General features: G+C 45.3%; 1 protein-coding gene across 7 annotated transcripts in view; it reads left to right on the top strand.

Annotated features, from left to right (window-relative positions):
- rasgrp3 (RAS guanyl releasing protein 3 (calcium and DAG-regulated)) overlaps positions 1-22191 on the top strand; it is a 47678-nt gene extending 25487 nt beyond the window's left edge. For 6 of the 7 annotated variants that reach the window (XM_088609883.1, XM_088609885.1, XM_088609881.1 and 3 more), the window contains 14 exons: positions 991-1053; positions 2140-2271; positions 3081-3228; positions 4182-4355; positions 4948-5064; positions 6563-6838; positions 7214-7294; positions 8276-8389; positions 10010-10125; positions 11036-11183; positions 12173-12209; positions 12918-13061; positions 14821-15161; positions 17054-22191. In XM_088609883.1, coding sequence (XP_088466009.1) covers positions 991-1053; positions 2140-2271; positions 3081-3228; positions 4182-4355; positions 4948-5064; positions 6563-6838; positions 7214-7294; positions 8276-8389; positions 10010-10125; positions 11036-11183; positions 12173-12209; positions 12918-13061; positions 14821-15161; positions 17054-17164 — 2002 coding nt within the window. In that variant the 3' untranslated portion in view covers positions 17165-22191. Of the gene's footprint in view, positions 1-990; positions 1054-2139; positions 2272-3080; positions 3229-4181; positions 4356-4947; positions 5065-6562; positions 6839-7213; positions 7295-8275; positions 8390-10009; positions 10126-11035; positions 11184-12172; positions 12210-12917; positions 13062-14820; positions 15162-17048 lie in introns of all 7 variants that reach the window. The other variant, XM_088609888.1, reaches the window with a different exon arrangement.
- The last annotated feature ends 410 nt before the right edge of the window (positions 22192-22601 follow it).

Raw genomic sequence — 22601 nt, forward strand, 5'->3', positions numbered from 1 at the left:
TCCTGGCCCTGCCCTATTCTCTATTAAAGGGCACCACCGCCTCCCAGCCCTCTCACAGGAGGAGGCCCTACATGTGATGCAGCACAAAGGAAGTATTGTACTTGTCTTTTAAAAAAAACCTACCAATGCGACTTTCCGTCTGTCCATTATCACAAAGCTGCTTATTGCTGGTAAGGGACACAGCAAGCCGGACCGTGAAAGCACAGAGAGCAGCGCTGGACCCCACCCTAGTCTATCACAGGGCACACACATGAGGGCAGCTTACAGACACTGATTGACCTACTGTAGGTAGCACACCCTTCGGGAGTGGGAGAAAACTGGACCCAAAAACATAGGGTAATCATGTTAGCTCCACACAGAAAGTGCCTCAGGCTAGGGCTGTGAAACTGCAATATTAGCCAGCACTTCACCAAAGCTACTATATTACACAATCTCTTTATTCCAGCCATGACTGCATTGGTTCTTAGTCAGACAGCCATTGATTGCAGAATTTCCATTTTTTACTCAAAAGCCTTACTCCGTCAAAGCCTTCCCAGACCTGTCAGGATACTTGGGTAGATCTTCTTGGAACACACTTTTTTTCAAAATAATCGTAGCTCATTTGGAACGTGTCTCTGCTGATCATGACCAGAGATTGCACATTGTTGATAGTTTTGCCGCAATGTTTCAGTTTTGACACAATGGGAAAGATCAGGCATTCAGATTGAAATGCTAGAGATGTTAAACCAGGGATGAGGTAATTTAGTCCCAGAGAGCCACTGGGCATCTTACTTATCATTCCCCTCTGAGCTTAATTACATAAATTAATGGCATGGATAAGCAGTTAAATCACCTACAACCTTTCTTTTTAAATATCAGGTAGATGTTAATGGAACACCTCATGAAACCCTCTCTTTCTGTAAAACACACAATTGTCAGCTCCTGATTTTCAGCTGCTGGTCTTTGTAAGCAAAAAGACTGAGGCAATGAACTTTCCTTAACACGTGACACGTACCGGGACTGTGAAGGTGAAGACTGCCAGAGAACAAGACTGAAAATCTGCTATTTCATGAGGTAAGCATCTGCATTGCTGCTCTGGGACTCCCAGTCCATCAGCTGCTTTAGTGTACACAGCATGTACTGTACCTGGTATAGGCTCTGTTCTTCTCAGGACAGAAGCAGGCTACGCTACTTTCTCCCTCCCAGCAGGGTGCGATGTGAATCACATCACCTTGTGGGAAAAGGCGACAGAAAAGGGAAATATCTCCTATTCAATTTTTGGGGGGTGAAGGCAACTGTGACTCAGCTGTTATGTGAATTTTCTTCACATCATTTTCACCAGCTGAACCTATTTACCTAATTAATTGAAGCCTTAATTAAACTAACAGGTTGTGTCATTAGGATATTTGATGATTTTTTTGTCCTTCTCAAACATTTGGGAGAGAAACATTTTACCTAGCCTATGAAATGCCATAGTTAAAAGGCAACCTGGAATATTCTGAAAATCTGAAAACATTCCAGCCTGATCCAGTTAATTAAGTGAATTGAGGGTTGTGTAACTGAGAGCTTGGCTGGGCTGGGAGACCCTGCTGTAGAAATGGCTCTTCTTTTCTCTCGGCTGTACATCTTTGGAAGTCAAATTGTCTCAAAGGCAGATGTGCCCTCAAGGTAATTTCACCTTTTACACAGATCCCTCAGCTTAACCACTTGGGGATACGACTACTGATCTAGGTTTTTCTGGGTTCCTTCCTCCCCACAAGAACCACTTCTTGAAGTGAATGTCTTCTGAACAGAGATACGTTATTACTATAACAACAGCGATTTCACGTGTGAGCCTCCTCAGGGCTGTGAACTCGGGTGTTTGAGTTTAAAAAAATTGTGAATTTACTACAGGAGCTGTGCAGGAGGAGATATTGCTTTGACAATTAAAAAAAAGATTTATAAAAAGGGGGATTTGACTTTTCTGTTTATTTGTGAAGCACGGCAATAATGAATTTGCATTTTGTGTAGTTTTCATGTCTTTTAAATATGTTGTAGTTAATTAGGTGTGTTTGATCTTTTTGGCAATAGAAATGACCACAGATATGTCATGCTTTTCCTGGGATGTTGAAGAGAGTGCTGCACACCTCTGTAACCCTAACTCTAACCCTGCCCGGACAGGTACTGGATCGTGGAGTTCCCTGCGGAGTTTAACCTTGATCTGGGTCTGATCCGCCTCACAGAGGAGTTCCGGGATGTGGCTGCACAGCTGGGCTGTGAGGAGCACTTCAAACTGATCGACATCTCCACCATGTGAGAACACGAGCCCACCCACCGCCTCAGTCTCAGAGTGCCTGGGACAACATTGAAAATAAACACGATTCCTGAACAGAGTTCACAGGGCAACTCAATTTTTACTGAATGTGTTTCAAGTTCACAGCATCACAGTACTAACTTGTGAACTGAAGTAAGAAGGGAAATTGATTGGCCTGTTAATCAAGGTGACATTTATGTTCTGTGTTAAAAAGCATCTCATAATTAAGAGTTGTGTATATATAATTTTCCAAATTTTGGTCCATGTAAATCAAAATGAAAATTGACTTAGCAGACTGTGATACAGCATTGTTTTTGCTGTATAAAACAGCAATACCAGCAAAAGCTCTCTGATTTCTAAAAAGCCAGAATTGAAAAGGGTCTCATCCAAAGTGAAGCCTCTACAGTATTTCTCTTGGCTGTCAACAGATAAATCTTGCACATGCCAGGAATGCAAAGAGAATCAAATATCATACAGTAAATATCTTTTCATCTTTCCTCCAACTAAGAATTGCCAATTGCTTTTTCACAGAAAAACAGCTACAGTATTTAATGATACGTGGCCTAATAGCTCTTCTTTATGTATTTATTATCACAGCAGCTCGTGATCAGAGCTCCATTGTGGCACTGTGTTCTTTTTTTGGGGCGGTTTGGCCCCAAATGCCCTCAAACGGCAAAATAAGACATTTGTCAAGAAAGTTTGGTATTTAAAGAACAATGGTTAAAAATAACAACCAACTTGGGAAAGTGAAATAAGAAGCATACAGTGCCTTCCTATATAACTCGACAAATCCCCCTTGTTGTTGCAGCCCGTCATATGACTGGATGAGGCGGGTGACCCAGAGGAAAAAGCAGCCGAAAAAAGGCAAAGCCTCGCTGCTCTTCGACCACTTGGAGCCCATGGAGCTGGCGGAGCACCTCACCTTCCTGGAATACAAGTCTTTCCGACGGATTTCGGTGAGCCTGCAAAAGCGCGGGAAGGCCGCGGACAGAGCAGTCGCCCATCCACCCGTTTCCTGGTGACCTCATCCGACACGGTGCCTCGGGGGAGCTGGAGTCCACCTCTGCCGGCACAGGACACAAGGGCAGCGCACACCCTGGACGGGATGCCAGTCCATCGCAGGGCGCGCACGGACACACTCATACTGGCACCTAGGGCTTCCCAGAAGCCAGCCAGCCTACCAGCATGTCCCCCTCGCACACGGGGAGAACACGCAGACTTCACACAGACCGCTCACCAGGAAGCCAGGGCCCCAGCGTGGCAAGGCAGCCGGTCGAAACACACCGTGCCAAGAGGGATCGTGCTGGTCCCAGTTTCACCACATGTGGGCAGGGTAGAACCCGCAGCCCAGGCCCAAGACCGGGCTGTCTTAGAGCACGGTGTGAGGCTGACTCAGCTAACTTCCCCTCTTGAAAGCAGACCTCCAGCCATGTCTGTCCTGGTGTGGAAGAGTTGTGTCACTGGCCAGGCTTAAGATACTAATCACTGAGGACCTGAGCTTTAGAAAATGATATTCTTGAGAGAACAGTGCGGCAGATTTGGATGTTAATTATTCTTGGACTCAGAATATTTTTCCTTGCCTGTTAAATCTTCATGTGAGTCATTTAACCTCCTCCATCGTAATGTGGAAGAAGTGGAGTGATGAGCTTTATGCTGTAGGTATTGCATAAGCAAATATAGCACATGACATATTCCATTCAAGTTAATTGTGTCACAAGCTGTTGTTCATCTTACTTTCTGCACAATCTAAGCCACACAAATACACCTATTGTCCAAGAGTGACAAAATTCATTTTTTCTACTTTGCCATGTAATTAAATGACGTGTTTGTTTCCTTGAAGCTACCGTACCAATTGCATGCTTTCCCAGTGAGCTGTTTCTGCACTGTAACGTTGTCTCCCCTGCTGCAGTTCACAGATTATCAGAGCTACGTGACCCACGGCTGTCTGATGGATAACCCCACCCTGGAGAGATCCATCGCTCTCTTTAATGGCGTCTCCCAGTGGGTCCAACTGATGGTGCTCAGCAAACTGACGCCCCAGCACCGCGCCGAGGTCATCACCAAATTCATCAATGTAGCACAGGTACCAGCTTCATTAGCGTAGCACAATTCCCCAAATCACCACGGTAAAACAGATCCCAGACTCATCATGGTATCACAGATCCCAAACTCATCAAGGTAAAACAGATCCCAGAATCATCATAATACAACAGATCCCAGACTCATCATGGTATCACAGATCCCAAACTCATCAAGGTAAAACAGATCCCAGAATCATCATAGTACAACAGATCCCAGACTCATCATGGTATCATAGATCCCAGACTCATCAAGGTAAAACAGATCTTTGTATGTTATTGTTTCATTATAATACCATGATTTTTCATTATTGCATAACCTTAAACACAACTGAGATAAGGAATGTTACAGTTTGAACTTCCATTTAAAATAATTAAGCCAGTTTTTTTGGAGAAGGCTGCTGGAAGTTTGTATACAGCATTCATCTGAAAAAAAAGTCTCGGTGCTCTGCTGTCTTCAAATGCCCCTTTGATACCAAAAGCACTGGGATTTCTTGTGCTTCAGCGGAGCTCTTTCATGAAGGTGGAGAGCTGAGAGAATACAGCAGGGCTCTGCAGGCCAGGTCATGAGCTGTTTCTCTCCTGGTCTCCATGCAGAAGCTCCTGTACCTCCAGAACTTCAACACTCTGATGGCTGTCGTGGGCGGATTGAGTCACAGCTCCATTTCCCGGCTGAAGGAGACTCATTCACATCTCTCGCCTGAAGTGACAAAGGTGGGGAAACCGAGGACCTCTGACAGCTCTTTTAAAGCTTTCTGAACACCTTTCAAAAATTCGCTGTGCCAGTGTTTTCATGCAATCCAGATGGGCACCAGTAATTCTCACTCCTTGCTCTTCTTTCTAACTTCTTTTCTGTCCTGTTAACCTAGCATGATGCCCAAAATCAGGATATCAAGGAGCCTTGGTCTATTCCTTAAATTAATACTGATCAGCTCTGGGGAACAGAAATCATTCAAAGGGTCTCAGAAACTTTCACTCCAGGAATGTAGTGCGCTATATCAGGATAATTGCAGACGGCAGCTGCTCTTTCAGTGGTTAAGATGGGTCTGTGGACTCGTTACACTTAAAAATAGTGTAGCATGAACAGGAAATGGAAAGCTAGAAAAGTAAGAATTCCTTTGCCTTACGTGACTGGTGTAAACAATTTTTAAAGGTCAATATGCATATTTTCACTCACATGCTGTGTGCTGTGGTCAAATACTGATCCCCTCTTTCTTGTTTTTCCTGTTCTGTCATTTATACTTGACTACATCTAGATTATCACAAGCTCCTAGTTTTCCATTCGTCCACCCATCTTCTAACCACTTCTCCAGGGGTCCTGGAGCCTTTCCCAGCAGGCAAGGGGGGTACAAGGCAGGATACACCCTGGATGGGATGCCTGTCCATCGCAGGGCACAGACAGACACAAACACACATACACTCACACCAGGGCCAGTGTACTTACCAGTATGTCTTTGAGCTGTGGGAGGAAACCCACTGGAACACGGGAAGAACATACAGACTCCACGCAGACAGTGTCCCAGGTCTGGAACTGAAGCCAGGACCCCAGTGCTGCGCCACCACGTCACCCTTCCCTAGTCTTGTTAAAGAAAAACTCCTGAATAGTTACTGTCGTTCTGATTGTTCGAAACATTCGTGCAGCCTGACAGTTGCCTTGGGCGGAGCTACTCCTCAACGCGAGCAGTTTGAGTGCTCTGGGAATAGAGGAGCAGGAGCAGAGGCCCTGTGGGTGCGGAGTGCAGCTCCCTCTGTCCTGCTGGGAATCAGTCCCGCTCGAGACGCACACAGAGTGCCGCTCTCTGGACTGGCGGTCGACCCGTCTCACCATGAAACTGGGTTCTCTACAGCGGCAGGGCTCTGCGTCAGCTTGCCTAATTCCCTCCTGCTTCACAGCAAGCTCGGCGACTGATCTTCACGGCGAGTCTTTGCCTCCGAGAGCCTCACCCTACATAACCACATAACTCCACTGCACCAAAGGACTGGAGCCTCTGCCCCAGCAGAGCTGTACACTCCCCAGATCCAGAGGAGGGTGACATCACCTCTGTAACTCGCTCGGCGCACTGAGCCCTGTCATGTGAGAGGTGGCTGTTTTCGCTCGGCTCTTTGCACCCACTTGCTCAGGGATTTCTTACCCCACTGTGTTTGTTCTGAATTTTGCCCTTTCTCTAGTCTTCCTTCCTCTCTATTTCTATTGATTTTGCTGCTTTCACAGATTTGGAACGAGATGACAGAGCTGGTCTCCTCCAACGGCAATTACTGTAACTATCGGAAGGCGTTCGCAGAATGCGAAGACTTTAAGATTCCCATCTTGGGGGTTCACCTGAAGGATCTGATAGCAGTGCATGTCGTCTTCCCAGACTGGATAGAGGAGAACAAAGTGAATATTGTCAAAATGCAGCAGCTGTACGTCACTTTCGTCGAGCTGGTATCGTTACAGAACGCCACTGCACAAGTTGAACCCAATATGGATTTAATCTACCTGCTGACAGTAAGTCCTTTCGTGTCATTATTAATGATTAAATATTTGTAAGTGCATATTGCTGCCGTTCCTAATAAAACATTCAGAAGTCTAGATTTCACTCAAACACTCTTGAATTTATTACACAATCTGATAAATGAGACCATGTTATTCCTTACCTATGTTGAACATATTTATGGATAATCTTGCATTCGTTTAAACCAAAGTGATTATATTTTGTACTGCTTCAGAATTATGTGAAGTTCTGAAAAAAAAAACTGCACCTATGGACTAAACTCACTTATTTTTGACAGTGATTTGAGGCCAGTGGGTTTACATCTACAGCGAGTGTAAACAAATACTGCTGCATAGACAGCGATTCTACAGTGCATTTAATCTCCTTAGCTTTCTCTAGATCTCTATTACACTGAAGATGAGATTTACGAACTCTCTCTGCTCCGGGAGCCCCGCAACCCCAAATCTGTGGTGAGTGTCTGCCGTATGGAGCTTCTTTCCGGGCATTTCTGTCAGGGAAATGGCTGACCTGTCACTATTGAGACGTGTATTAGGTATTAGGTACAGACCCGGGGAAGCGACAGGTACAAGTATTAAGGGAAAAGTTATCAATACGATCACAAGTTGTGTATGCAGGAGAGCTGTCTTTATTTAAAAGAAATGCTCCCACAGCGAAGTGTATCGAAGTGTTGTCAAGGTTTGTTCTGGGAAATAATGTGACAACACCTTCAAAAACACATGGCACGCCTATCTGAAAAAAGGGCAAAAGGAAAAACGGAAATTAATGATATTATATTAATTTTATTTAAAATTATTATTTTTTTATTCAGTAGAAATCCTAACCACTTTACACACCCCCTCAACCAGCACTGACACGCAGCAGCATCTCTGGTGATGAGAACCAGCCGGTCAACTACTCAGATTAAGTCATTAAAAGAAATATACCATATCTGGAATTCAACTGAGGGATAAAACTGGGTAAACTTCACTTATAAAACCCGCAGTGGACTATAGTCAGCACATCAGGGCTGCATCCCCACTCTTACAAAAAGTTCCATGAGCTCTTTAATGGCTGCAGGTAGGACCTCTTCCTACGGACAGCACGTACGGCACCACAATGTTTTTGATCATCGTGCTGTAGCTGACTCAGCTTTTTCCTTAGAGGTCTCCTGTTCTAAGTAGTGACCAGGCTCAGCCTTGCTGATGGGCAGCCATCTGTGGAGATCAGGCTGCATGGTAGTATAGCTACTGAAAAAGTCAGACATTTTTTCCTACACTTGGGGGGGGTTCTCTTGTTTGTCGTTCATTGTATTATCACCAATACAAAAAGAGATCAAATAACTTATACTGGAAGGAATTACAAGGCTGAGAGCATGATTCGGTTTTCATTTTGACTCACTTGGAAAGGTGTGATCGTCCTGCGAGCTGCTGTGTGTTTCTCTTTCCCCACAGCCTACCTCTCCCACCACTCCAAACAAGCCCATGGTGCCCCTGGACTGGGCGTCCGGAGTGACCCCGAAACCTGACCCCACTGTCATCAACAAGCACATCCGGAAAGTTGTGGATGTGAGCACTCTGTTCTTGATTTCATGGCCCAGTCCTACGCCATCATTTCACTTATTCCCAGTTTAATTAACCTCTGAATGCAACTCATTAGGCTGCATTTCATGAATCTGAAAGAAATCAGAAAGTCTGTGTCTGTTCAGTCCATGCTTTCGACATAGCCTTTTCTGCATTACTGGGATTTTGGTTTCTTTAAATAAAAATAAACCAAGAAAAGATACAAACACCCATCCCATGTAGTTAATGTGGCTGTCAGTGACTAACTGAAGCAAGAATTTCCTCTAGTCATTAGCCAGGACGCAGGGTACTGGCTTCATCAACATGGCTGGGTAGCTCTGTGTAAGGCTGAGTCTTCATTTACCCCTCAGTCCCCTGGGCTTGTGTTCCCTGCCGATGTCTGAGTTTTGTCTGTTTGAGGCTCAAGAGATTCTGTTTTCATTTTAATCTCCCAGTCCTGGACATCCCTTGCCCCACACCCGAGAAGGGGGAAGCACCTAAAGAGATTGTTGAAAGTGTGAGAAATATTGATGAGGATGCTTTATCTTCCTGTTGTCTGGTCAGGCTCTGAAGGAAACCATTTCCATGAGGCTGGAAGATCCTCTGCCTAGTTTGCCACCTGAAGCTAGTTGTCTTAAAATCTGTGTAAGAGTGAATGATGATGATGATAATAATATATAATAATAATAATAAGGAGAAAACTATCTCATATTGCTCATGAATTGGGAAATTCACATCATCATTGTTTATCGTCTACATAAAAAGACACATAAAACATAAAAAGTGTATATCGTATACATAAAAAGACCTGCGTCCAGGGTCTGATTTCGCGGTGCCCCAGGGGCAGGACACAGACGTTTTTGTTCTCAGGGATTGTTCTGCAGTGGAAGCAGGTTGTGCAGCTTCTAATTATTGCAGTCCAAGCTCTAATCAATTAGTGATTCATTAGTGACCAATCAATATCTAATGATGAGTCCAAGCTCTAATCAATCAGACAGCTTGGCAAGGTCAGGGAGTCTTCGTGGGTCAATGGAGACTTGCTACTTAAGGGAGCCATGACATACACTCGCTGTTGCCTGTCATGGAACGAGGATGTGTTGAGGCTTTAAAATCAATGTGCAATCAGAGAAGCACTTCACTGAAAACTGCCCAAGCACGTGTTTCTGCATCATGAGCACGCAATACCCCACAAATCCTCTTCCACAGAGCCCTGACCAGCTCCTAAACACCTGTTTCCTCTACAGAAAGCTGGGAAATAACATTGATTGGAGGACAGTTTGCAGATGAGAGAGCACTCCAGTGTGCTGTGTTTGTGTCAGTTTGAAGAAGAACATGCTCGAGAACTGTTGTTCAAAACTTAATAAGTATGATTGAAAAATAATGACGTTAAACTGACTGCAGCTCTGATTCTTCATGCTTACGAAGTGACTCCTGTACAGTATTAACAAAGTGACAGATTTGCCTGATGGAACATTAGTAACTGACACCCACATCAAGCATAATTAAACGTTAAGTTAATATTCTATTTTTAAAATAAAGCATTATTAGTTGTTGACCAGGTCACTGCTGTCTTATCTAGAGGAGTACCTGGCAGTGTGAGTAATTTCTGCTTCTTCTGTTGTGAAGTCGGTGTTTAGGAATTATGACCATGACCATGATGGGTACATCTCTCAGGAGGATTTTGAAAGCATAGCTGCCAACTTCCCCTTCCTAGACTCCTTCTGCGTGTTGGACAAGGACCAGTAAGTCTCGGCCGGCCCTGCATGATTAAAATCATTATTTAAAAAAATAACACACAAGATGGCAACTAGGGTATGTCACAAGAAATATATCATGTGAAAATACATTTCGTGTGTCATCTATCCCCAGGCAAAGACAAATAGATGCTTTAATGGAAGCTGTTTAGTCTTTAAATTGTTTTGGTTTAATTATGGGTCATGTCTGCCAGGCTCCTTTGTACTTTTTGTACTAAAAATCTGTATAGGTGTTTGGGAATGGACTGTATGTAATATAAGGAATGCTGTTCATTCAATACTGTACTACATACAGTAACATGGGGACTAACAAGTTACTGCTAACAGAGTAAGCTGTTCTGCAAGTGGTTTTCAGGGCTAACAACCGATTGTTGTCACCCTCACTAACAGTTTATAAAAAACATGATGTGTTAATACATGAACAGTGCCATCTTTTACTTTTTAAATATAAAAAGTGTCTTAAAAGCGTCACCCGCAGTAAGAATGAGCTTTGAGACCCAGGTCTGAGGAGGTGAATGTTGTCCTACCCTGCTCTGTTTCATGAATCAGGGAATATCAAAGCTCCAGGTTAATGTTAAAAGCATTAATGAAAATAATTTAGCATACTTCTCTATTGTTGTCCTTTTAAACTGAAATAAAGAGGGAGTAGCAATGAGTATGAAAAAAGCATTGTAAACCTATGTCTTCCAGTGAATTGAGCTACATCAGATTTCCTTCCTCCATCTTGTCAAGCTGTGCAGCTAGCATGTTCTCCGAATGTTGTAAACAAAACAAATGTGTAGTTTATGACTTTTTAATAAGAAGATTTGTGAAGAAGCCAGCTGGGGAACTTATTTCAAGCTCGCATCTGGCCATTACTGGATAAAGAAATGTCTAATCCCCTCCTGTGTCCGGACAGGGACGGGCTGATCAGTAAGGACGAAATGATGGCCTATTTCCTGAGAGCGAACTCCCTACTGCAGTGCAAGATGGGCCCCGGCTTTTCCCACAACTTCCAGGAGATGACGTACCTCAAGCCCACCTTCTGTGAGCACTGCGCTGGATTTGTGCGTAGCCTTCTTGATAAGCTACCTCCTTCTGTCCTGTACAGTTCGGTAACTCGCAGCAAGTGAAAGAATTCAGTAATGGAAAAGAGACACGGTTCAGCTTGTTTGTTTCAGCCGGCTTTGACATTCACATTAATCAATGTGAAAGCCATACTATTTACAACAGAATGTCCCATTCTCATTATGTCAACTGAAGCATTGCAATATAGCAATGAGAACTGTATTTCCTAGACTGCATTTAATTTCTACATGATCTGCTTAGGCATGGTGGCACAGTGGTCAGCACTGCTGCCTCGATAGGGCTCTGGGTTCAATTCCTGGGGTGCTGTCTGCATGGAGTTTGTATGTTCTCCACATCTTTGCATGGGTTTCCTCCAGGTGGTCCAGTTTCCTCCCACAGTCCAAAGACGTACTGGGAGGTTAATTGGCTTCTGGAAAAACTGGCCCTGGAGTTAGTGTGTGTGTCTGTTTGTGTCTGTGTGTGTCCTGTGATGGACTGGCATCATGTCCAGAGTGTACCCTGCCTTGTGCCCAGTGCTTCTCTGAACTGGATAAGCAGCAGTTGAAAGTGATGTAATGAGATGATGTTAGTAGGCTCTGGGCTCTAGGCTGGTCTCTGTGTAATCTGAGTGTGGCTGTGAGGCCCAGCTCTCTGCTGGCTTGGCTGCACTGCTGATACGGTGTGGGCAGCGAGGGGCCAGCAACTGTGTGCGTGTGCAGGGCTGGGGGTGAGCGCTGGTGTGAGTGGAATGTGGACCCACTCCCACTCCCCTCCCCTCTCCTCCCAGTCCTGGCCCTGGCCCTGGCGGAGCTCCGGAAGGGTGTTGAGAGGAGCCGTATCCTGTTTGTGACACGGCTACCCGAGCCGCTTCCTCCCTCCTCTCCGCATCACCTTCCTTCCGGCGTTCCTTCCTCCAGCCTCTGACATTCTTTTGTCTTTCTCTCTCCTATCTCTCCTCCCGCCCTGCCCCCCGAATGCTCTCCTGCAGCTCTGGGGGATCATCAAACAAGGCTACAAGTGCAAAGGTAAGCGCCAGTCCCTGCGTGCCCATGTGCCCGTGTGCCTGCGTACCCGTGTGCCCATTTGCCTACGTGCCCGTGTGCCTGCGTGCCCGTGTTCCCGTGTGCCCGTGTGCCCGTGTGCCTGCTCGGACGAGCTCCACGCAGAACTGGGTGCAGTGTGTTCAGGAGTCGCTCCCTGTATCTGATACTCCAATAGCTCTGAAAGTAGTTCTCCTGAAGAACACACATCCTTGTGTTTAAACAGCTCTATTGCTGGCCGGGGGACAGGGGAGTATGTCTACCCCCTGCTGATTCGGTCCTTCATAACAAAACCATCAGACCTCAGTGTGGAACCATGAACGGAGACACTCTCCCTGTGGTTCAGCACCGTACAGCAGAAAGATGAATAACAAGAACTGATTTCCTGATATTTTATATTGCTTTCTATTCGGATGAAAACAAAAGCACTCTACATATAGAACAGGACAGTTTGCTATGCTAAGATCCTTTGTAGGAACTCTAAGATATTAACTGGTTAAAAATCCACGTTTTTATTTGTGTCATTCCCTGTACTGTATTTCCTAATGCTTTTGTGTTGAAATGTTATTGTGTTTATGTTTACAAATGGGATATGCATGAGGTGGAATTTGAGAGTGACAGTGGAGCTCTTTTGATTTGCACTGGGTCCCTTGTGGGAGCCTGGTGGCAGTGCCTGTGCTGTGTGTGTTGCAGACTGTGGTGTGAACTGCCACAAGCAGTGTAAGGACCTGCTGGTGCTGGCCTGCAGGAAGCTGCCCCGGGCGCCGTCGCTGGGATGTGTGTCTCCTGGGCCCTGCAGCTCCCTGCCCAGTAGTCCTGCGTTGCCCTCTTGCACTGGTAAGACATGGTGTCCAATACAGCACTTCTCAGTATACAGCACTCCCAGTATACAGCACTCCCTAGTGTACAGCACTTCCTAAAATACAGCACTCCCAGTGTACAGCACTCCCCAGTGTACAGCACTCCCAGTATACAACATATGCCAGGCAGAAACTTCCGAGGCTAACTACTACAAAAATATTCTGTTGTATTCATAAGCATTATTGTTCACATTTTCTTCATTCATACTGAAGTGATTTGACTGCTTTTGATGCCACTAGGTGTGCTCTGCAGACCAGTGTAGGGACTAGCAAACAAACAAGCAGGTAACTGCTGAAATAAAGGAAACACCTGAGAAAATGAGGGATACAAAGTATGCTGAAAGCAGTTAATATATCAATTAACATCCCATCATGCTGAGGGTCATGTGTACAAATGCTCAGCAGGCCCAGGTGCCCATTATTCTGGCTGCCCAGGCTCGAGGAAGAGATCTCAGTGACCTTGAGAGAAGAGTGATTGCTGGGGCACGTTCCGCAGGAGCTTCAGTGAGGAAGACTGATGTTTCACGAGGAACAGTGGCTGAGATGATGCTGGCATGGGAGACTGAGGGAAAGATTGTGGACGAAAGCGGATACTCCTTGACATGATGTCCGTGTGTAACCCTGTCTTAAGGGGAGCTGGGTGTGAGAGCTGGCTATAGTTGCTCACAGACATACTGGTGAACTACAAGTCCCATAAACACACTGTTCAACTTCCTGACGGCGTCTATTGTCACAGTCCCGAGTCTCCCAGGCAGCTTCACCGTTAATTTGTGTGCAGGAGGTTCTGATCTGCGATTCCTTTAAAAAAACGTATTACTTCGGGTTTACGGGTCTGACCTACAAATTTGGGAGGGTTTCCAGAGATATGTACAAGTCAGGCGCACAGCAGGCTGGTAGTGACAGTCTAACTACCAGCCTGCGTGAGGCGCTATTCCCAACAACTGTGCCCACACCTCATCACCTGGTTATATGTGCATTGGTTCCGAGATGCAAAACAGACGAGCAATTCTGAATCTGCTGACTGCACGTATCAATCCTGGGCGTGCACGGGCAGTTTCGTCAAGTGCAGCCAGCCGAGAACTTGACAGGGAGGGATACTATGGTCAGGTTGCAATGCATAAACCCCATATTATAGCTAAAAACGCACTTCTGGGCCAAAAAACACTGAGTCGTGGAGAAAAGTCACAGGGTTGGATGAGCGATCCTTCGCCTTGTTCTCAGCAAGCGAGGAGTCTATGGAATCTTCCAGGATGACGAGGCGTGAGAGCTCACTGATGGGTTTGATGAGCACGAAAGCGATGTGAACCATGTGCCACGGCCGTTAACCAGTCACCAGATCTCAACCCAGCTGAGCACTTATGGGAGATTCTGGAGCGGCGCCTGAGGCAGCGGTTTTCACCACCATCGACAAAACTCCAAATGCTGGAATTTCCCGTGGAAGGACAGTGGTGCGTCCCTCCAGCAGTGTTCCCGACGCTTGCACAACCTCTGCCAAGGCGCGTTTGACGCCGTCCGGGTGGCTTGTGGTGCCCAGCGCCCTGTGAAGACACTTTATGTTGGTGTTTCCTTTATTCCAGCAGTTACCTGTAGGTCGATTCTCGTCATTCTTGTGTTGTTGGCGAGGGCATCGCGAGTGTCTCGCGGTAGATTCAGACCGCAATCCTCCCGCTTTGCCGCCGTCAGAGAGCCGCCGTGTCTCTAGAGAGCGCTCTGGAGCAGCCCTGTCCTCTCCGCAGCTCAGGACGAGGTGTTCGAGTTTCCCCGCGTCGCGCCCGCCTGCCCGGACCTGGACGGCCGGTCCATCACCCTGGTGACCGGCTCGGCCCGCAAGATCTCCGTGCGGCTGCAGCGGGCCACCGCCAGCCAGGCCACGCAGACGGAGCCGCTGTGGCACGAGCACGGCTGGGGCGCGGGCGACGGCGGCTCGCACACCTTCCCCAAGATGAGATACAGGCTCCACGGCAGGGGCTCCAAGGGCAAGGGCTTCGCGCGCTGGGAGAACGACAAGCCGGGGCCGGCCGGCGCCGAGGAGCGGAACGGGCTGGGCACGGGCGAGGACGGGCCGGACGCCGACAAGGTACGGGATCGCCCGCTGGGTGGGGGGCGAGAGCCCTTCCCAGCACTGCTCCTCTGGAGGGGCTGACAAACAGTGAGCTACTCGCATTCCCGAGCTACAGACAGAGTTTCTAACGCCAGCGCCGACAGCCCAGGTCAGTCAGCCTCAGCTGGCAGCAATTTATCACCATTCCTGACTTGGTTTCCTCCTGCTCCATGAGGAATCCCCTTCCCTCCCTCGCATCTGTCTGTTGCCTCCCTCCTCCAGCCCATCTCCACCTGTGCAGCGGCCCCTTGGTCACCCCTCACCCTGCACAGGGGTCCCAAGAGCCCTCAGCCAAGCGGGTCAAGACAGACTTGCTTAGTTCTTGGGTGTAATTATTCCAAGGGAAATGAGCAAAGGCAGTGTGGAGGGACACCATCTTCAGTGTAATTTAGTGAAGGCGTTTTCATTTGATACATAAAGAAATACCGAGTGGGAGGCTACCCATTCAAGCTAGAGCACAATATTATGCTTAGGAAGAAAAACAGGATTTAGCCCAGAGATGTGAATTTTATAGATTTGCAAAACATACTGTAACTTCACTTCATTAGTGGGTAAATGTCCCACTAATGCAATAAATCATATTAAAGGAAAGAAAGTAAAAACGTGTTTCTGGAAGGTTTTCAAATTACCATTGCTCTTCAGATCTTTTCATAAAAAAAGGCTCTTTTTACAGCGATTTACATGTTGTGTTCTAAATCTAGGCCTCAAGGTTGAATTTTCCAGGAGTGTACACCTCACAGGTGCATATCAAAGTAGAGATTAGCTTTACTGGGAACTGAAATGAACAGCAAACTTACTTCAAGGCCGGTGAAAAGAATCCTGGTTATCCAGATTTTAATAACCATGGTGACGGTGTCGTCAAGGTCTCAGAGTAACTACTACTGTTACTCTGTTGATCCCAAGCCGTATTCATCCTAAACTCAAGGCTGGCTAAAGATGTACTTTCAGCCTTATGTAAGGGTTGCCTTGTGACACCAGTCGGGTTTGGAAACTCTCGGGTGCAGCTGTGATGTTAGGACATAATGCCACAGGCTGCCTCCTGTTTCAACAGCTAGGGAAAAACCTGGACAGAGGGAACAAAGGGTATGAATGTGATATAACTTGAATTGACAGTACATAAGGAAAATTCCTGAAGAAAAATAAGTATTTGAAAAACAAAGAGTTGCTGAAATAAGGAATCTAAAGGGGAATAATAATATTTGTTCGCTACCTTCAAGTGGACAATGAGATCACTCCTGACAATGAGATCCCCACATCTTAACATATTTTAAACTTCAACTTAAAACAGATTACATTCTATATAAAATACACTTTAGCACTGAAGTCTCCCTTTAGGAATTTTGGGTAATCACAGATTTCTCAAATTTGGCCCATGTGTCAGTCTTCACATATCCCTCCCTCCATCCACGTTCTAACTGCTTCATGAAACTCAGGGTCACGACGGAGCCAGAGCCCGTCCTAGCACGCAACAGGCACAAGGCAGGACACCAGTCCACCACAGAGCAGGCAGACATGGATACAAACGTGCACACACTCACACCAGGGCCCTGGAATTTCCCTGGGGTTAACCTGCCAGGAGGCGTTTGGACTGCGGGAGGAGACCCATGAGAACGGGCATGTACAATATCCACTCAGAAGGCACCCTGGATCGGAATTGAACCCAGGGCCCTGTCACTGCCGATCACTGTGCCACCACGTCGCTCGTGTACAGCTTACATCTGACATATATCTGGCAAAAACAGGGGAAAATTAAAAGCCTTTGTCCTGACCGATACAGCCCCCTTGTGTTCACTCCCTGTCCGAGAGTTCTGAAGGAATGTGCTTGCTCATGAAATCTGCTTTGCCGCTGCGCTCTGTCGACAGGACAGCTGACTTCCTGCCAGGTCGGACGCGCCCGTGAGCCTGCAGAGGCCCCCCCGCCCCCGGCCCCGGAGGATCATGGGAGACGTGCTGGGCTGCCTGAAGCCCTGGCTCGCTGAACTGGAATAGTCCCGGCTCGACCAGAAGCGGGCCCCCGCGCTCCGGCAGGATCGGCGTATGTGGAACCTCACGAAGTGTGGCGGGGCAGTTGGCGTGGCCTAGGGGCAGTGCCAAATTCTGACGAAGGGGAATGGGGCACTTCCTCAGGTGGGCTGAGGCCCCACGCTACAGACGGCTGTCGGTCTGTCTCCCCTCAGCCCACCCCATGGTCTTGTTTATGTAGATGTACTCAGCAAATCCCGTTCCACACAGCCTTCCCTCCTCCTGACTCTTCTTCCCTGTCCTTTCCAACCTGCCCGGACAGAAACTGGTACCCCAGTTGCTCAGACTGAGTTTCGGTATCTTCTCCAGTGGGTGGCTACGGGCTGTACTGCGTTTTTATTGACTGAACAAGAAGCCAGTGAATGAAATCTTCTGCATCCTGGCCAGAATACAGTACACGAGGTTCACCTGTTACTGGTACCAGTGGAAAGTGAACCTTATTTCTTTATGATGAGGCTAAAGAGACAAGAGATGAAAAACAAATGAGAGAAAATGTAGAGAATGCAGGTAAGATGGCAATAGTATACAGAGAGGAGGACAAATGTATGTGAGACACAGAAAGAAAGTGGATTAATGTCTATACAGAAAGGACAGAATAGTATATACTCCACATCTGTAGCGCAGCACTAACAGTGAGTATGGTTTCAGTTTCTGTTTATCAAGTCAGGCTTGACCGAGGTAGGAATAGTTCAAAAAATGGAAAAAGAGTTTCAGTTTGGACTACTTTTGAAGATTATGGATAATTACGCATGTTTGCCTCTAGGAAAGCTCTATTTTTTTTCAGACTGTTGAAAGGGAGGTTTTCTAAAAACTTGTTCTTTTTTTTCAAATTTAAAAAGATTTTATCTCCTAAAAGCGGGAACATTCTGGTAGAGGGCAGACTCAGCACAGATCTCAGACGGGATGCAGACCCTAGAAACACCTGATTGGGGTTGTTTATAGGCTGTGTTTTTAATTGAAACATAGACAGATAGGGGAATAACTGTTACCTGAGAGTGGAAAGCTAAATGTGGCCCCCTGGCTGTTGAAAGACTCTGTGAAGTCAGCCGGGCCTTGTCAGCTGGCTGTGGAAGAGAACATTCTAGAAGCACAGCCAGGTGCTGGAGGGGTGTGCGAGACCTGTAACGAGGCATCCGCAGCTCCTGGTGAAGGACGTCTCTCCAGAGCTGAGCAGCACAGGCTGATTGTTACCTGAATCTGGGAACATGAAAGCCTATCCTCTCCCCACCAAGATGGCTCATAAATACGTGTAGACCCATCTTGGTGTGTTAGTCAGATAGCCCACACTGTGAAGCGGTTTGTGTGAGCAACTGCTTTTAGACACAAGAAACTCTGTTAAAACTGAAGTAATGGGGCACTGGCAGGTTATGTCTGCAGAGAGACCGGGTAAGGTTGAAAACTGCCAGTGGACAGTGGATACCACCCAGTTGAATACAGAAGGCCAATGCCTTCTGAAAGGCTGATGCTTTTTGAAACATCTCAACATTTTAAATAGACCATTTAAAAGAGGAATCTTCATTTATTAATGGGTACTTATGACAGCAAACCGTTTTACTTTTCTTCATCATTAGCTGGAATTACAATACATGTTTGAGAAATATTCTTGATATCAGGAAACACCCACACCAACAAAGGGATTACATGATAAAGGCTCCTGTATTCTCCACTGACAATCTTGATGTAGATCTACAGTCGCATATGTTCTATAAAGTTTGGGGCTCATCCCAAGTTGTATTGTTAATATTATTAAAATAGCTGGTCTACTTGAAAAATAAGTTTTTTTATTTTTTTACAGCTCCTGAAATTTATGTCATTTATGTTGTTCAAATGTTTATGAAGATTATTCAGTTAGTATTGTTTTGAATACAAAATGAAGAGTTAAACTGTAATTTATGAGCTAAGATCAGTTTATTGTACTTCGCTAATGCCTCAGTATTTCTGATAAAATCCCAGATCTCAGCTCCTTTGTCAATCTAAAGAACACCAGTGAAATTCTTTATCGTTAAATGTTGTTTGTAATGTAACAGTTTATTATGAATCTACACTCTCTGGCCTGAATGCTAGGAACCCCCAGAGAGGAACATGAGGTCCTGTTTCATCTTTGACCTTGTGAAGTCAAAAAACGACATATGAGTAGCCTGTAGTCATGCAGTGTTTGTCACAACATTTTGTAACAGGTGGAGTCTGAGAAGAACTGCAGCTATTTGGTTTGAGCTGTAGTTTCCCATCCTCTTGGTCATGCAAGACAGCATTTTAATACTCAACATTGAGACGAGGAAATTAACAGGACCTCCTTCTGCATGCAAATTCCTGCAGTGTGTTAAAACTTCAAGAAATGATCCAGAATTGTTTGCATTTTGTTTGGATTTGCAGAAGGTTGCAACCCAGTTCCATTTCGATCTGCAATAGGATCACCTTCGGTTGAGAATGTGAGGTGGATGGTGATGTTTGGGATTGAATTGATTTCAGTTGCACCAGTTTTCAACTGGAGTAATCCTTGTAGTGACCAGGGCAGTGGGCGTTTGTCAGCGTTTGTCTGGTGTAAAAGTGCCAACTGACAATCTTTTCAACAAATACGCCTTTACTGTGGGGGAAGAGACACATTGATATGTTACCTTAAGAGAACAGAGAAGCCTCTTGGCTCTTTCTCTCTAAAGCAGCTCAAACACCAGGCCAGAGTTTGGTCTGGCTGTGCCGCTGAGTGACTGTAACTTGACCTGTGTCGACTTCATTTCCGACATGCTGTGACCAAGCCATGTGAGCAAAAAGAGCAGATGTTTCTCCTCACTGCTGCTATGTTCCCCTGGCATAAACAGAAAAGTAAATCCTGAGCAAAACCACTTTCTACTGTTCTCGCAAATCAAAATCTATGTACAAATTTGCACAATGTTGGTAATACACACCTTGACCCAACACAGCAAAGTGGGCTTGCACAGGTATCCTACTGTATAATTTACTAAATACAATGCATCTCTTTTCTGCTGCTGGTGTGCACATTCTGTTTTCTGTGCCATCATGCTGTGGTCACTCAGCTCCTTACTTTCCAGAGTATTGCAACTAGAAAAAGCAGTCAGAAGGATTGTGAATTACTTGCTTTTTTCCTGGCAATTGATCAATACTTGAGTAACTGTCTAATGATACTTAGTAAACTGCACGTTAATATAATTAGTAGTAGTGGTATTACTACAGTACTTTATCCAAGACAACCTACATTCTAAACAATTATTTTGTGAAAAATAAATTGGTTAATTGATACTTCAGCTAATATAGCAATTCTGCTATGAGTAATAGGTTCTAGGTGTTTTCATCAATATACGACACAGAAACAGGACAAAACAAGGTACAGACACTTGGAATCCGATAATTTAGCATAAGAACATAAGAATTACACAGTCAAGCACATGAGCCATACAGAAAGAAACATCAGGAGCCCTGCAAATCATTTCAGATGTTGATTTTGTAGATTTTGTTTCAGAGGAGTCCCACACAATAAATTGCATAAAATTAACAATAATGTTAGTTTAAAAAATGATTTAGTAAAGTTGGGTGGCATGGTGGCACAGTGGCACAGTGGTTAGCATTAGTGCTGGGCCCCTAGGCTCCATTCCTGACTGGGGGGGCTACCTGTGTGAAGTTTGTACAGGTATGTTCATGCAGGTTTCCTCTGGGTTTCTGGGAAAACTGGCCTTGGTGTGAGCATGTGATATCCATGTTTGTGCTTGTCTGCCCTGTGATGGACTGGTGTCCTGTCAAGGGTGTATCCTTCCTTGTGTCTGCTGTTTGCTGGGATAAGCTCTGGCTCTCCTGTGACCCTAAATTACAAGAAATTATAAAAAAATAAATGGATGGATTTAGTAAGGCACTAAATTTAAAGCCACTTTTGTTAAAGCTTTTTGCTCTGCTTGCCAGCCATCCGAAAGGTCAAAGTGCAATGATGTCATCTCAAATCCTTACATAGTATCAGACTCGTGAGTATCAGCCTCATGAAGTCTTAGCCCTTGTCTCATGATATTATGCAGTGCCTGACTAAAAAGTTAAATACAGTCAAAAAACAGAGTATTTCAACACTTTAGGACATGTCCCCAGATATCCTTAGGCTAGAGAGCTGACCGCAGCATTATGGTTATTTATTGTTTTCTGGAGCTCCTAGTCATATCCAGTGCATTATGGGAGTTCTGTTTCTATGTCACCTAGTGTACAGAAATAAAAAATCAAGCAAGATTGAAAAGGGGGTGCTGTGGTTTCCCCCAAAGCTAGATTACAATACTTATCTCCCAGAAGGCAAATGGTTCTAGCCTAAGATATCCAGAACACGTGCAAAGAAAACTGTCAGTGATGGATCTTCAGAATTGAGTCTCCATGTGGACAAAACAAACTTTTTAACAAATGCCCTGTTTTTAAAACTGTGGTTGGAAAAAATGTTTATGGCCAAAGTTTATTTTAGGGGCAGGTTATTTATTTCATATTTCAATTTGTGTATATTTCTACAAAAAAAAGAGAAAGATGTTGTTTTCTTTTTCAGCCCCTGCAGGAGTTCTCCTTGTCCACCTTGTCCACTATTTGTGTGTATTTACCAGTGTCTTTATCAGTCTGGTTCTGCCGGACTGCCACTTCTTGTTTCTGTACCAGGAAAGGCATTGCTTACACTGCATCTCCCACTCTGTGAGTCAATAAGTATCCTGTGCCAACACTGAGGCATGCCGAACACTTAGAAAATCACATCTGGTAAAAAGTGAAAGCAGAGGTTTATAGACAAAACTGTTGGTGATCTTTGTCAAATTGTGGTGTTTACTTGTATTTTCATCACTATTATAATTTCAAACCTTTAAACCATTGAGGGTAAACAATAAAGACAATGATTATGAGTAAATCTGCAGACCTCATAATACTGAACTAGTCAAGTTAGGATTTTTCAGCTTTCTTTGTTTCAGATTTAAAGTTTTGTGACATTGTCTGTTAATCAATAAAATAATATGCATGGACATTACTGTTGTTGTTGTTTTTATTCCCATTATGTGGAATGCAGAGTCCAAGTCCTTTCTTGTAGACAGCAGGCATTAACACAAGATTCTCTTTTTCCCAAGTCAAAAAGAGTACCTGTTTGAATGTCTTTGACTTTGTATTTGCAGCTTAAATCATGTGTTTTACCATGGTGAGGGTACTCTGAACCCTGTTTTCGTCTAGCGGTATCCTTTCCAATAGTTGTGTTGCGACACAGTTGGCAGTTGCCTGCTTCTGAAATCCTTCCCATCAGTCCTTCTTCAGTACTGCCAGCCATTACAGAAATGAACCCTGAACGCCAAAGTCTGGTGATGTCTTGTCCAGCTTCCAATTAGAGGAATGGCTCATAAGTGTGGCACACACGCAGAGTCGGACCAAGGTTAAGACCTCAGA

This window comes from Lepisosteus platostomus, chromosome 17 (assembly GCF_059453375.1).
Source record: "Lepisosteus platostomus isolate fLepPlt1 chromosome 17, fLepPlt1.hap1, whole genome shotgun sequence".
Taxonomy (NCBI): Eukaryota; Metazoa; Chordata; class Actinopteri; order Semionotiformes; family Lepisosteidae; genus Lepisosteus; species Lepisosteus platostomus.